Genomic DNA, 17,130 nt, shown 5'->3' with positions numbered 1-17,130 from the left:
GACGGAATACATATTTGATAGAGGTGGGAGCAAAGGAGAAAATTTATATTATAATTCGATAATACACTCATTCAAAAGCATGGAAGATTTTCACGATAATGTACTGAGTCGAGTTTATGCAAGAGATAGTGATGGGAGAGAGATACTCAACCTTGCGAAGATATCACCATTGAAGGATTGACAGAAGTAACCAATTTCATTTAGCGCAGAAGAAGTATCAGGAGGAGGAAAACCGCATGAAAGCCCATTAGTGGTAAAGTTAGGAATCAATACAAAAGTAAAAGCTTGTGAAGATGAAGAGGATGATGCGAATACATTGGCTATAAATAGAATATTAATATATCCTGGCAGTTCAGTAGATATTCTGTTTTATCACACGTACAAGACCATGGGAGGTAAAGATGAGGAACTTATTCCCTCAACTTACAAAATTTATGGTTTTAACGGAACTTCCAACAAACCAAAGGGAGAAGTAACGATGCGTATTCCTCCGAAGAGCATATCAATAGAAATAGTATTTTGCGTCGTGGACGTAGAATCACCCTATAATGCTCTGATAGGAAGACCTTGGTTACATGGTATTCTAGGAGTGGCATCAACTTTCCACTAATGCATCAAGTTCCCCCTACCTCAGGGTATTGGAATAATAAGAGGAGATCCGAATGAAGGTAAAACTTGCCAGGAGATTAATTTTGACAAGTGTGAAGAACGTGAAAGCAAGCGAAGAAACTGGAAAAAGTATATACAAGAAACCAGCGATGTGAAAGATTAATGGTAGATGATGTACATAAGGAGAATCGAGTACAAATAGCTTCTGCAAAAGCGACAACAGACGCACAAGACAGAAAATATAGCAAACTGCCTTAGCGAGAACGAAATCCAAGAAGGAGAATTGGTGTTAAGACAGAAGCCGCACTATCAGAAAAATGGTAATAGAAGTATAGAGAACATATGGGATGGGACGTATCAGATCAAGAAGGTCGTTGGGAATAGAATGTATGATTTGGAAGATGAAAAAGAAGAACAGCCATCTAATCAAATTTGGAACCAAATGTACCTGAGGAAATATACTCCATGCTACAGTCATCGCACATCAGAAGAAACAGAACGTCTACGATCACAGATATTGGAAAACATACGCGAACTTAATGAAGCATAGATAAAAAAAAATCTTTAAGAGGTATCTATTTTGTAGAAGAATAAGTGAAACTAGAAGACGTCAGAGTTATACTAATGAAAAGTATGAATGAAAATGAGAAAGTTCTTCTTCTATATGAAAATCAATTATTTCATATTAGAAAAAGGAAAAAATAAGACCTTACAATAAGACCTTAATAGAAGGCAACAGAAGTAAAGACTCCAACTAGGGAGGCTATGCATCCAATTGTGACGTGCACCCTAGTTCGCATACAGCAAGAGGAAATGATAAGACCTAATGCACGTCATAATTGGGGAAAACCTGGTTAGCATGACTTGGGGGAAAGCTACATCGACCCTGAAACCAGAGTTATGGAGATTTGGGGTGAAATAAAAGCCCATCCAAGAGAGGCGCCTATATCGAAAGATTAAGGTGACAAGGTCTTCCTAAGGAGTGCAGAAACTCGATCAAGGTGTCGAGGTACACGGTTGAGTCAAGAGTGCCTGGGGCGTCTGGAGACCTGGCCGCTCTTGACAAGTTTTGACTATGATGCATTCAATCCGAAGAAAGCCCACTTAGGGTGCGGTCTTGTAGCCGTAAGCCATATCGGCGGAGGTATAAGAGACTGCGAAAAAAACTGATTGTTGCATCACTGGATGTTAAGAGCCCACCCCAACCCGGTAGGGGTAAGCTTCCTTGAAGGGGCAGTCAGGGGGAATATAAGGACGACACCCTCCATTAGGGAGCTGAATTGTGTCAAAAGACACAAATATCATGAGTCTTTTTACTCACGAGAGTATTAAGACTTGTCGTATTTGTGCGACAATAAACCTGCAAAGGCAATAATACAAGAAGATGATAAGGCGAGATCAATGGGTTATCAATGGGTTATGATAAAAAGATGATAATACAAGAAAATGTGAGGACTTTCTGCGATCTCGTCGCACAGAACCAAAGTTGTTAGAGCATTTCTCGGTCGAACTCGCATGCGTTGCTATCTCAAGCATGTTTGTAAATGTTAGTGATCAAAACTATAAGTCTTGATTTCTAGTCTCGGACTAGGATAGTAAGTGTAGTTGAGATCAAGGACTCCATGGAGATTCATCATGCAAGACGAAGATCTACTCAAGGAACCGGTGGAACTTCTAGACAAAAAGGTATGTGGAGACTTGAACTTATCTGTCACTCAAAAGTCTATCTATTCTATCTCCTACTCTTTGAGACAAAAAGTCATATGCTATATATATAGACTATGATTATACAATTTGGTATTTCGAGTCGAGTATACCTCACCTATCTATATCCCGAAATATGTGTTGGTAAGTTTTTCGCTTCGACCAAGTTTATCTTTACCTAGTGACGAAAGTCATGATATGTTTCAATCACTTTGAAAATTGCTTTGACGATAAATGGTTTAACAACTATACAACGTCCTCTAAGAATGTTTCAATGATTGGAATGAGAGTTTAGATTACATAACCAATGGTGGACATAAGCATTGTTGTGCAAACACAGTTATGTACAAGTCCTATTCCTTGAACCAAAGTTTTCAAACTTTGTTGATCAAGAGAACCGGAAGAATGAAAAGTGCCAAGTCCGCGAACTGCCGAAGTTCTCAAACCCGAGAATTTATGTTGGAGTTGACAAACTACTTGCGTGAAGCTAAGTCCGCGAACTCAGTCCGCAAACCGGCGAAGTTCTCATCCCGAGAATTTCTGCTGGAGTTTGCAAACTCTGTCTGGTATCTTAAGTCTGCGAACTTGAGAAGGTTATATATATAAAGATGATTTCTGAACTTAAACTTAAAAAGACTAAGGAATGTTATTTGCAAACCGTAGCTATAAAAGTTCATGAACCGATTCGAGTGAATCAAATCATCTTTGCTTCAATTGTGTCTTGTGTAGTTACATAAGATTTCCTTGCAATTGAACAACTCTCTAACTAGTTCAATTGAGTCATTTGAACTAGTTATGGTGAAGAAGAACATGGTTGATATGAAATGCTCATATGGCTAACCTCTTGGTTGAATATTGGTGAACCAACAATGTACACGTTTGGGAACGGTTAACGAACCTAGAAGCGTGCATTTCATTTGTGTATAACAAGATAAGTTTTCGATCTAACAGTTGAGAAATATTAGCTTGAATCTAAATCAGGTTTTCATCTAACGGTGGATATTGATTGCGTTGTTACCAATGCAAAACCCTGATTTGAAAGACTATATAAGGGGACATCTAGCAACTCTGCAAAACTAATCCCCACACCTTACGTGTGATACTAGTTTGCGTGCTAGAGTCGGTTATCCTTTAACCTTTGGTTTTCTTCTTCTAAAACCAAGTTAAACGACTTAAAGACTTCATTGGAATTGTGAAGCCAGACCGATACTACTTTTATCGTAGTTGTGTGATCTGATCTTGCATCTTCTATTGTACGAGTACAATCATATTGATTGGCATTATATTGATCTTGCATCTTCTAGGTCCCGGAGTTTTTCTGCATTTGCGGTTTCCTCGTTAACAAAATTTCTGGTGTCTGTGTTATTTCAGTTTCCGCATTATATTGTTTTATCTTTATTATTGAAATAATACAGGTTGTTCATTTATATCATCAATTAGTATAATCCAACCTTTGGTTGTCGATTGTCATGTATTGATCCTTGGACATTGGTCTTTGGTACCGTCCAAGTTATTCCTTGTATTTGATTAGAACTCGCAGGATCTGCTTGAGTGAATCAAATCAAGAGAGAGATATAAACTCGTTGATATACTTTTAATTGATTGAGTATTGTTGATTCTCTTGAAAGTATATTCGAGTTTATTCATACAGATTTCTAAGCGAAATATTGGGTGGTGTTGTTAGACCCCCGCTTTTTCAAAAGTCATATCTCAGGCAAAATAAGACCTTTAATTTGGAAGGCTAAATAAGACCTCATGAAAAAAATAGAATAAAAGCTAACTTTGTTTTGCAGGAAATATTGAGTCAGCATATATCTTGCGAATATAATCGCACAATGAAAAGACAAAGGGTATTTCTCACAAGGAGAAATAGATAGATGCATAGAAGCAACGCAACAAAACAAAACATAACTGAGGCATAAAACAAAGAAATCTTCGTATGGTAAGATAAGGTAAGGAAAGCAATTTGGATATCATATTATCATGTTTTAGTTATATAATCGGCGTATGTGAATAAATACATAATAGATCATCGCACAAAGAAATATTACACAAGTTAGATACACACATAAGTGATAACATCACATCTATCAATTCCCATTTACTACATAATATTTTCATAACTCAATCATCTTGTGATGACGCATCAAATTCGCATGTTCTTCATCTTCCCTCCTTCTTTTTGCAATCAACCTTTGTCGAAGTTCCTCGATTGTCATGTTTTCTTCATCCCCTTCTATTAATCCTGGAGCTCCAGTTCTTTCATCTTCCTCTTCTGTTGAATCTGTAGTTGCGATATGAACACTCACTCTATCGTAATCTATGGTATTGTTCTCCATCGGTTCTTGATTTCCTCTATTGTTTCTTTCTCCCATCCTTGAGGATTCAGCGATTTCACTTCTTCTTCTTCCAGCGATCCTTCTACTCCTCCTGACTGTTATTGCTTTTCCCGCTGCATTTGTTTGTCTCACCATCTTGTTAGTCTATAACAATTGTTTCACCTCTTGGAGATAAAAATTACTCTTTAAAGAACTGAACTGGACCGATGAAGATTATTTTTCTGAGATTAAAACTTTTTGTGGAACCTTTTTAGATCTAAATTTCTAAAACTCTTAAATGTTTTTAATGAAAAGGTGATAAACTACGAAGAACTCAAAACTTGTTTTTACAGAAATTCACCAACAGGGTATATCATTCTGAGCTGATTTCTAGCGCCAAAATGTAGTTGTGAGAAATCTCACAACCACACCCTAGATGAAATGTATAGAACAATATAAGTAATCTTCATAAGAATCACAAACACATTCATTAAAATCATTAAATTGAACACAAAGAGAGAAAGAATTCTAACTTGCTCTCCAAACAATCTTTCTCTCTCCTAAAATCTTTTCTAAGCTCTCCAAAGGTCTCTCTTTTTTTCATACAAGGTCGCTCGGCTCCTTATATAGGAGTTTACATTGTGGATGACAGCTAATAAAGCTTTTATTTTCGGATATGGCGTGTGTAAAATATTAACGCACGCTTACATTGACTGTTCGCACGTTCTCTTAATGATCATTGGATAAGCTGAAGAATCAAACATATACGAAACAACGAAACCTAATCTCTCATGAAAACGAGAGAATTGGTATATAAAAACCTGAGGAAAGGACCCGTAGTTCAAAGATAATGTTCCTGTCATAATCTCATAGAATATCATACATCATTAGATTGAATGACAAAAATTTTGTTAAACAAATTCTCTCTTCTTTTTTTTCCTTTAAAGAAATGTTACTAATTCTTGGGTTTTGGATACCAAATAACCCCTATTTAATCCCGAATGACGTTGTGTGTGGTGGTGCTGATAACACCGTCTTCATCACCCATTCAAACATGCCGCAACAACATTGTATTGTCATCGAAACGACCAAGATTGGTTATAGTTTGCAACTGAGCAAAAAAGAAAAAAAAAAAAGAAAAGAACACCTCATAGTTGCGGTGTTCATCTTATTCTTTAGCCATTCGAATTACTGCAAATACATACTATAATTTTCGGTTAAGCCCATGTAGTGAAAATGATGGGCTGGTGCCGAGTGGAAATGTTATCCTTTTAACAGATTAAATTTACTCAAATTTTGGCATCAGAGAGTTTCTCCAATTGTATGTGTGTGGAGATAAATGTCAAAATCCACATAAGATACACATCCATTTTCTCTAAAATTATTCTCCAATCATGATGCTTTAAATCAATGTATATATGACTTTGGGTACGTAGACAATGTCAAGAAGAATGTAAGTTTTACATTCCCCTTGACATTGTCTACCATCCTAGTCAGGTTTTAATTAATTGAATTGATTTTAATATATTAGCTAACCATTTTTAGCTTTAGCAAAATCTTAATTATGAAAAATAAAAATTATACTAATTAAATAAGACATTGTATGCAATACCGTTGGAGATGGGTTTTTTTATTCTCCCTAATTTTAAGGAAAAATAGAGTGAGGATGTTTTATTTGTGTTGCCACTTAGGAAATACACACAATGATCATTGGATAAGCTGACATCATCCGATGCGTCATTTCAGATATGTTGTATGCAGTTATCTTCGCTCAGTCTTGATGGTCATTACTTCGCATATCTAATAAGTGTGCGATATTTTACTCCTACAATATCGTTCTATAAAGTGATAAGCCAAGGATTAGTACCGACTGGTTGATGAAAGAGTACCATATGATATACTAGCTGATAGTGAGTGGGCACTGTGTGAAATCTATTTGAAAGGCCATGGGCACTATCTAGACATATAACTAAATGATTCATGTTGAAATTCATTTTGATGTTACAGTACTTTTGTATCTGTATTGATGGTAAATATTTCACTACAGAACTTCTGCAATTTTATTTCAGTTTGTTGTTTTTTTTTCCATTAATGTGTAAACTACAAGGAAAATTAAGGGACAAAATCTTTTTTATTCATGAGTTTTGTGTACTTTGTTGTATTTTGTGTGTGTGCTTTGCAGAGATTCGCATGTGTTTGAACAGATTTGACCACCGTGGCTTTTAAGTAGGGACTTGGTTCTTGTTGCGGTTTGTTGGTTATAGGCTTCTAGCAACAAACTTGATAAAAACAAACTGCCAAGAAAGTAGAAAGAAACATTACCAAAAACATTAGGTCCTAAAAAGAAAAAACAAAGTTTTCGACGTTAACTGAGTGTCATCACTGTTATTGACCATGGTGGAGTAGAATCCGCATAAACTATGGAAAAGTCGGTTTCTACGATGTTTAAACATGTCCCTGAAATATTTTATCCTCAAGTCTTTCATGTAACAAAAGATACAAAATACATTGAGTATGGAAATAACTTGTGGTAGGACGTAAATTCCCTAGGCAACAAAATCAGAAAACGTAGATGACAAATTGATACATGAATTTTGTGGCGACCAATTCATACAACCTGAATGATCCACTCTGCATTCGCAGTTTTGCACCTATAAATCCCTTGTAAAACCAAACGTTCATTCTTTTTCTCAGAAAAAAAAATAATAAAAAATAAAAAATGTTCACACCATTGAATTATCTTTTTTATCGTACATTAGTTTTGTGTGCGCCATTAGTTTATCCTAAGCTATTACTTACTTAATAACCAGATGAAAAAAAAAGAAAAAAAAAAAGATGAAGAAGTTATATGTTTTTTCACTGCCCTTCATTTCTAAACAATATTTGAGACGTTGGAGAAAACTAATGGAAGGGTCGTTTGTACGATGCTGCCCAAACAACTCATGATTTGTCATTTCATCCTAACTGGTTTTAGGTAAGCATTATGTTCTAAGTTTATAAATTATTTTTCAATCTTGGCTAATTTGTTTTGATTATTTATATATATATATGATTACTATGATATGATATTAATCGGTTGTATGTTTAACTGTACATATTACAGATGGAATTGTAGAAGATTCCGCCTAATTCTTTACCCGGATATCCAAAAGATGCATGAATACAAGTAGACCAAATCACCCGCAAGGACTGGAGAATTAGATACAAAAAGGGGAGGAATGGCTGGTCTTGTATTCCATACTGGTTCAAAGTAATAGTAAAAGTATGAAAACAAATTGGTTAATGAAGGAGCATCACAAACCGGAGATAACCTCCTCCTGTCATAAAATGTTATCATATATATATACACGAATTGAATGACAAAAATTTTGTTAAACACATTCTCTTTTATTTTGATTTAAAGAATTGTATTTGAATCATGACTCATCATCAATCATAAATACCCATGGCTCATGCATAAGAGAACGGAGACCAACCAAAAAAGAAGAAAAAGCAAGAACGTTCTTCTCTTGGTGTCAATGGCCTAGCTGAGTAATATTCCTCCCATTTTTCTTCTTTATAATTTATAAAGCAAAGGCCCATCCAAAGTGATAGGCCAAGGATAAGTTCCAATTCGTTAATGAAAGAGTACCATATAGCTGATATGGTACCATATAGCTAATGAAATAGTACCATATAGCTCATAGTGAGTGGGTACCGTGTGAAATCTATTTGAAAGGCCACGGTCACTAGCTAGAACATATAACTAAATGATGCATGTTGAAATTGATTTTCTTTAAATCGATGTTACAGTACTTATGTATCTGTATTGATGGTAAATATTTCATAACAGAACTTCTCTTTTTTAATTTTGGGTGAAGTGTAATTAAACTATGGGGAAAATTAAAGGATACAATTCATTTTCATTCATGACTTTTGCAATGTGTACTTTATTGAATTTGGTGTGTATGTGTGTTTGAACAGATTTTGACCACCATGGTATTAACAGGGACTTGGTTGTTGTCGCAATTTGTTGGTTCTAGGCTTCTAGCAACAAACTAGATAAAAAAACTTGGCAAGAAAGTAGAAAGAAACATTACCAATCCATAAATTTCTCACATATGAATATCACTTATCCCAAAGAAGGATTTATATCCCTTTTAAGAAGTAAAAATTTATCAAAAAACATTAGATCCTTAAAAAAAAAAAAAATCCGACGTTAACTGAGTGTTACTGCAGCTGCTATAAACCATGGTGGGAGTAGAAGCTATTTTTTTTTCTTTTTCCGTCGGAGTAGAAGCTACGGAAAAGTCGGTTTCTACGATTTTTATATCTCTGTCCTAAATATGACTGTAAAAATAACTTGTTGTTGGACATGCAAATTTTCCTAAGCAACAAAATCAGAAAACGTACATGACATTGATACATGAATTTTGTGAGAGACCAATTCATTCAACCTTAGTGATCCACAAAGCATTTGCAGTTTTTCACCTATAAACATTCCTTGTAAAAAAAAAATTCACACCTTTGAATTATATTTTGTTTCCCTAAATTGGTTTTGCCTGCGCCATTAATCTTAAGCTATTTAATAACCAGATATTTGAGACGTTGGAGAAAACTAATGGAAGAATCCTTGGTACGATGCTCTCTAAGCTACTCATGATTCAGTGTATCATTCCTATTGGTTTTAGGTAAGCCTTATGTGCTAAGTTTAAACTAATCCGCTTTAATTATTTGTAAATCTGATTATTGTAGTATGATATATATGTGCTAAGTTTAAACTAATCTGCTTTGATTATTTGTAAATCTGATTACTGTAGTATGATACTAGTATGATATTAATCAGTTGTATGGTACATGTTACAGATGAGATTGAAGACGATTAGGGAAGAATCAAACATATACGAAACAACGAAACCTAATCTCTAATGAAAACCGGAGAATTGGTATATAAAAACCTTAAGAAATGACCCGTATTTCAAGGATAATGTTCCTGTCATAATCTCATAGAATATCATACATCATTAAATTGAATGACAAAAATTTTGTTAAAAAAATTCTCTCCTTTTTTTTTCCCTTTAAAGAAATGTTATTAATTCTTGGGTTTTGGATACCAAATAACCCCTATTTAATCCCGAATGACGTTGTGTGTGGTGGTGCTGATAACACCGTCTTCATCACCCATTCAAACATGCCGCAACAACATTGGATTGTCATCGAAACGACCAAGATTGGTTATAGTTTGCAACTGAGCAAAAAAGAAAAGAACACCTCATAGTTACGGTGTTCATCTTATTCTTTAGCCATTCGAATTACTGCAAATACATACTATAATTTTCGGTTAAGCCCATGTAGTGAAAATGATGGGCTGGTGCCGAGTGGAAATGTTGTCCTTTTAACAGATTAAATTTACTCAAATTTTGGCACCTGAGAGTTTCCCCAATGGTACGTGTATGGAGATAAATGTCAAAATCCACATAGGATACACATCCATTTTCTCTAAAATCATTCTCCAATCATGATGCTTTAAATCAATGTATATATGACTTTGGGTACGTAGACAATGTCAAGAAGAATGTAAGTTTTTGACATTCCCTTGACATTGTCTACCATCCTAGTCAGCTTTTGATTAATTGGATTGATTTTAATATATTAACTAACTATTTTTAGCTTTAGCAAAATCTTAATTATGAAAAATAAAAATTATACTCATTAAATGAAGACGTTGTATGCAATACCGTTGGAAATGAGTTTTTTTATTCTCCCTAATTTTAAGGAAAAATAGAGTGAGGATGTCTTATTTGTGTTGCCACTTAGGAAATACACACAATGATCATTAGAGAAGCTCTAAATGTCGACAACGAGAAAGTTTGACACCTTAATGCTGGATTTCCACCACCGGGAGTTGGGTTGTTTATCTCATTAAAATGCCCATCTTAGTTATCTAACCCTGTGTAAATATAACGGTGGTGGTGCTCTGTTGGTGCTCTCTTGTAAGTTGCATACCTTTACAATAGACGTTGCCACTCAGCAGTTTTATCACTCTACTAACCAAACCGCTCAATTTTTCTGTTCAAAACCTTTGAAGATGTAAGATAAATAACTAATTTGATTAGCGAACATGGTTTGTTAAGCATTTAAATCATGCCTCCCCATCATTCCAAAACTCCATGGCTCATTATTAAGAGAAGGGACACCCAGCCAACAAAAGAGAAAAAGAAAGAACGTTCTTCACTTGGTGTCAATGGCCCTCCTCCCTTTTTTCTGCTTTTACAGTTTACAAAGTAATAGGCCCATTAGAAAGGCAGACCAGTCACTATCTTCCACCAAACTCACCATCTCATCCATCCGTATTTGGATAGGAGTCCCACCAGCATATCATCATTTATAGTTGTGAAACTTGGACCTACACTTTAAGTAAAGCCGTTCATCCATTCCTTGCCAATCTTTGCTGGTATCCCTTAACCTTCGTATATTCCACTGCAACAAGATAATCCAGGGGAACCAGGCATGACTATACAAGATTATTACTTTTATCTACCTTTTCTTATCTTTCAATCCTTCAATACTGGAGTTATATCCCCAAGAGATAGTTTGATTCCTTTCTGGTTTGCAAATTGCGAAAAATGCAATGATCTAAAAGCTAGTGTGTTTAAGATCTGCCAACAAGCTTACAACGAGGATCACCCATTAATCTACTAAGCGTTATGGCATTTATGATTTAGTAATAAAAGAAGTGTTCAGAAATTTGTTGTTGATCGAGGTGTTCACATGGGTGCACGGGGATTTCCCAGAACCAGTTAGATTTCATCGATCATGCAAAACAAGATTTAACGTGATGATCTGATCGAGCTGAGCTGATCTTTCCCTTCTGTAATGCAACTGACGCTTGTTTCCTAACATGACTAGTGTCGGTTGGGTATCACCAAGTTTTAAATGATGTCACGAGCATTGATTAGATCCAACATCACATTAAACAATTTCATTCACTAAATTAACAAATTTATCTTTATTAAATTATAACCACAAAAAGAAAAAAAAAAACAAGATTTTTGATCAAATATTTTTCACCTCTCACCAGTGTACCCTGTACCGTACGACGTAGGCATACAGTCAAAATAGACACCTACTTCTATCGCCGACGAGGTTCACAGAGAAATTTTCTGTGATTTCGGTGAAAACAGTTAAAATACAGTACTAAGTGCTAATTGCAGCTGATTCTCTATTAATCACATAATAAATACTCCATTTGTTCGTGAAAGTTGATTCACCTTATACCAAATTTACATAAAACAGAAGGAAGAGAGTATAACAAAACAAAGATCACAAAAATAAAACGATTCCGGATGATTTAGCAGGAAATGAAAAAATCAGCTAGCCTTGGTTGTGGCCGGAGGCGGCGCTGACGCAGTACTACTGATGCATCGCTGGCTAGGCATTGCGAGCATAGCAGTATGATCTATGAAATCTTTGAGTTCAACCACAGACTGAAGAATTGTTCTAAGATCACTAGCACAAGAAAACTTACCTGAGCGACCGACTGTTCTAACTGCATAAACATAAAAAGTGATACATCCTTTCCTGAATTTGAATCTTGCCATTTCACATTTCGACAAGCCTCGGATTAGTTTACGGTTCACTTCACCAAGAGGAATCACTGGAGGCCATATACGATCAATTTCAGACTTCATGTTTTCAGATTCAAATACAAACAAAACTACTTTAGATTTCTTTGTACCAAGGCCTAATGTTAGAGTATGCCATGCATGGTGAGCTAAGATTGTAAAATTTGTAGGTAAGAAAGCTGTGGTTGATGGAAATGGCAGGGATTTGGTATCATCATTGATCTCTGAAGGTGAATGTGACAAAAGATGCAAGAGTTCAGGAGATGTCGCTCGTCTAACTGTAAATGATTTCACAATGAACTGCCCACCGAAACGAATACCTTTTACATCTGAACTTTGTTTAAACACTTCAAGATCTGATATTGGTTTGGTTTGATTCTGATTCTGATTTTCATTCTTCTTCTGACTCTTTTTCTTCATCTTCTTCTCTTTCTCTCCCATAGCCTAGAATACTACCAACGTCTTGGTGATTGTATTTTGTTTTGTTTGATAACCTAACCAATCTAAGCCTTTTACTCAAATATATTTTGGGCTGAGATTTTTATTATTATTTTAATTTTTTTTTTTGTATTTTTTTATTATTTCTATTGATAGTATATATTTTTCCAGGGGTTGGTGATGAATGAGGTGGGTGCGAGTGTCGGAGACTATGGTAGGGTTGGGGTTAAGATTTATTTGAAAATCCAGAGTAAAGTGTCTTCCTATCTGTCTATTGAAGTCTTTAAACAATAGTGGGGCACTTCTGAGATTGAAATTGATTTCCAGTACTAAAAATTTCTATAAGATTGAGTGCAAACATCATTATGATACATTGTAACCCCATCTCTTTCTAAGTCCTTTTCCCTTTCCCTTTACCTAAGTGCATTTATGTGTCTGTCTACTTTTCCTAGCCCTGTGAATGTTATCTGTAGTTTTACACACTTTTACGTGTCATGTAAAATGTATTTAGGGCATCGGCAATGGCTTCCCTGCTATGAGAAGTATATAAGTTTTGTGATAGACATGTGGTTTAATGAATGTGTAAAAAGTTGATCTGAAACCGTGTAGATATTTTTGGTACTGAATAGACCCAGGGTTTTCGTTGTCTGGTCTAATAATGGAAGCTATTGTGTTGATATATATGGACACATAAATACACTAATGTTTTGTCTTATAACAGCGTTGATAAAGACTTGATAAGCCTTATGTTAACTGTTATAGCAAGATGAAAGCGAAATGGAACAATTATTCAGTAAAGCAGATGGTTTAAAGATAGAATTAGATGACTCAATAGACTATTTACTTTGAAAAGCTTAAACATATTCACCGGTGCCGGCAGTTCTTAGCTGTCAGCTATGCATTAGATAAAATACTTACATGTGTCAGTAGCAGTAACTTGTTCAATATGTGTTGGAAAACACCACAATTATAATACAAGAGGCAAGCAATCAAACAGGCTCCCACTTTTCAATATATTCATGATGCATAGGGAATAGACCGCATTACCAATTAAGGCTAAGAGAGATTTAAGTTGCAGAAGGTTCTGCTCCATCGTGTAAGGCGCAGCAGACCACTGCTTTGTGATGCCCTTGATATACTTGTATGGACTCACCGGTTCCCACACCCCAGAGTCTTGCTGTTGTATCCGATGAAGCTGCAATGACAAATTGGGGAGATTTTTAATATATGTAGGATATGACAAGTTAAAGATTTAAATCAGAGGTAATGTGCTAAATATTAATGACCTGTGATTAGATATGCACCCTCAACGGAAAAAACACAGTCCCATACCCAGCGTTTATGACCTGTTCACATACACAAATAAGAGGTATCAGAATTCACAGTTCACATTAAGATTTAAAAACAGAAAGAACAAAAGGATAAGAATCGAGGAAATTACCCACTAACGTTCTCTCCAACGAGAAATCATCGACATTCCATATCTTCACAGTACCGTCTGAGGATGCAGTTGCCATATATCTATAATCAATGAAATGAATGAAAAACTCCTACTCACAGTAATAAGGGCGGAAATGAGAGTAAATGAGAAAAGTAAAAAATGTCTTCAATCATTCTATGCAAATAAATGAAAGACGAATACGAGCGATGCAGATGAACTCAACCTATTGGGGTCGCCAAATTCAGGTGAAAGCAAACACTTCAGGATGTAACCATCATGTGCTTGTAGTTTATGAAGCGGCTCAAAATTTGTCATAGTCTGCATCATAATACAAGTGTTTAAGATTAATCAAATAAGGCTCAGACTCTACCAAAAGAGTACAGAGAGTTGATATATCGATCTTTAGCCTTTTTTTAATAAAATTAAAAACATGTATTGTTACAAAACTGATAAGAAACCTGAGTCCCACGCTGCAAGCGCCAAACATAACAAGTTCCATTATTGTTTGCAGCAACAACTAAGCTTCCATCCCACATTACTGTGAGAGATCGTACGGCCGTATCCACCTCTGGCACCTGAATTTACACTGTAAACTTGATAAAAGGTTCTAATGTCTACATACTTCTGATCATAAGTTAACAGCACTGTTACTGGAAACCAAAAAATTTCAACAAATCAATACAGTATCCAGTACATACCAACTCACAACTGCATGAATTTGCTGTCAAGTCCCAAACACGAATATTTCCGTTCTGGTCCCCAGATATTAGTTCAGTCTGCAAACCACAAATAATTAGGATGAAAAAAATGTATCTAGAACCTTAAAAGAGAAAACACAGTGCTTGCATAGAACACTATAGAACCTAGGAGATTCTAGGCAGCATTTTTTCCCACACGTTCCTACAAACCTGGCTCCGCCCCTGCATGGGACCCTAGAACCTACGGGGTACTACTAGGCACAATTTTTCTGAAATCCTTGAGCAATTTGGTTAATCATCGAGTTGTATATGCTAGCAATGGTAGTACAGTGGGTAAAGAAATTTGACCTGATTAGGGTGTAGGATAACAGTATTAACTGCTGCACGGCTTTCGTATTCCCTCTGGCAACCAGGAGCCCTGTATTTGATTTAAGATAAGAACGAGACTACAATCCAGTATAAATAATATCCAAGTCCGAGAGAAAAACAAGAAAGGCAAAAAGTTGCTTCCTAGAAGATGTAGGCAAATAGCAATACAGTCACTCCCAGCAGATATACCTCAAGTCCCATATCTTTACAGTGCCATCTTCAGAACCTGTGTACATCCAGTTTCCATCACACTGGAAGCCCAATGCTGTAACATTATTAGTATGTGAATCATAGGTCATCACCTGCCATTAAGATCAAGAGAGAAAGGAGTTAGCACTTAAATGAAAGTAAGAAAATAAAATCTACAGTATTACAAGACAATAAAACTTACAGGCTGAGGGCTACTTGAGTTAATATCAAATAACCGAATATGAGGATTTCCAGCTGCAGCTAGGTACTTCTTGTCTGGAGTTATTTCAAGCCGATTAACTTGCTGCATAGATCAAAACACAAATCAATTTTTGTATACAAGACATCTGAACTCATCAAAAGACATCCATGGATTTCCTATTTCCTCTTGTTATCCATATCACTCAAATGGACCCCCCATTCCAACTTCCAATACTAACTATAAACATCCTCAAATTAGTATTTCAATGAAAATCAATTTCAACAAGGATAAGACTTCTTTAGCGCAGTCCTAATGGTTTCCATTCCTTCTCAGGAATTGGGTTTGACGATTTGGTTTTGAGGTGCATTATTCAAGTACTTAACATTCTTCTGAAATGCCTGAATGTTCTACCTATCGTCCCCTTTGTTCTTCTACTCAGTAGCTTGATTGTGGCAATACTGACATTAATGTACCTTGCGGTAATACCCTTTGTTAAAAGTTTAACAAACATTTGAAACACCATCAAGCCGTTACTACTCATTTCATTCTCAAAAGAAAAGTGCTATTGAGGACCCAAACTTAGATACCAACGATAGAAGCCAACATAAACTCGGATGATCAGAGGAAACCAATGAAGCCGCGCAACCAATAGAAAGGGTTGGTTGATCAAATTATATTACAATTTCTCTTAATTTCATAGATTATATATCTTTCTGCCAATTATTATCTATCGAAATCATTTGATTGACCAAATAATTATCAGCCTAACCATGAATAGTTCAACAGCGAACAACCGGAACCAATTACAAACTAAATTATAGGGTTCGATCAATAAACTTATAAACAAATTTCTCAGTAAAGTTGAGGAACATACGGAATCAGGGTATTGAAGAGTTCGATAACACCGGCCACTATCAGCTTCCCAAAACCTAATCGTATGATCATAACCAGCTGTTGCAAGTATCACTGTTGGTTGCTGTGGTTGACTCATTCTCTTAATCAGACAATCACTCACTCAATCAATCAATCAATTCCTTAATTTAATCACTTTCTGTACAAAACAACAACAAAAAAATCAAACAAAATTAACAAAAATCGAAATCTCAAATTGATCGAAGAAAGAATCAAAGGATGATGATCAAATAGTCATACCTAGTAGGTTTTCTTCTTCTTGGTTTGCTTCGGTCCATTTCAGGTTGTCTGCTTTCGTTTTTCTAGATTCTTCGTCTCTGTTTGATTGGTTTCATGATGAAAATGGTAGTTAGGGTTTTTAGTTTTTTTAAGACTCTCAGAGGAGGAAGAAACGTTAATATACTGTCACATGGGCCTAGCCCAGATAAGTATTTTGGGTTGGGCCTTAATTTCCTGTTTTAAAGGGTACTATTAAATGAACGATTTTTTGGGGACCATGGTTTTTTAAGGGGACCATAATTTTATTTTGGGTAAAGACATTAGAAGTAAATCTATATCATCCTTTATCTATATATTTATATTAATACCTAAATTATCCTCCTGATTAATTTTGGATGATGATTAGTTAGTGTTAATAATAGTTAGT

The 17,130-nt window shown here is 35.5% G+C and overlaps 2 protein-coding genes across 2 annotated transcripts; both read right to left on the bottom strand.

The window, feature by feature from the left end:
• Positions 1–11,810: 11,810 nt before the first annotated feature.
• On the bottom strand, positions 11,811–12,803 carry LOC113313359. The gene has a single exon (XM_026562120.1). It carries the CDS (start codon positions 12,674–12,676, stop codon positions 11,981–11,983), a length of 696 nt encoding a protein of 231 aa, XP_026417905.1. The 5' UTR covers positions 12,677–12,803; the 3' UTR covers positions 11,811–11,980.
• Positions 12,804–13,483: 680 nt separating this feature from the next.
• LOC113307728 (target of rapamycin complex subunit LST8-1-like) lies at positions 13,484–16,855 on the bottom strand. Its single transcript, XM_026556180.1, has 11 exons — positions 16,725–16,855; positions 16,447–16,623; positions 15,573–15,674; positions 15,371–15,483; positions 15,161–15,230; positions 14,813–14,890; positions 14,573–14,689; positions 14,338–14,432; positions 14,115–14,194; positions 13,960–14,019; positions 13,484–13,868 (listed from the first exon to the last, which is right to left on the bottom strand). The coding sequence occupies exons 2-11, from the start codon at positions 16,561–16,563 to the stop codon at positions 13,741–13,743; spliced, it is 960 nt and encodes a 319-aa protein (XP_026411965.1). The 5' UTR covers positions 16,564–16,623; positions 16,725–16,855; the 3' UTR covers positions 13,484–13,740.
• Between the last annotated feature and the right edge of the window lie 275 nt (positions 16,856–17,130).

Source organism: Papaver somniferum, chromosome 9 (genome assembly GCF_003573695.1).
Source record: "Papaver somniferum cultivar HN1 chromosome 9, ASM357369v1, whole genome shotgun sequence".
NCBI lineage: Eukaryota > Viridiplantae > Streptophyta > Magnoliopsida > Ranunculales > Papaveraceae > Papaver > Papaver somniferum.
This window is presented reverse-complemented; position numbering and strand designations above follow the sequence as displayed.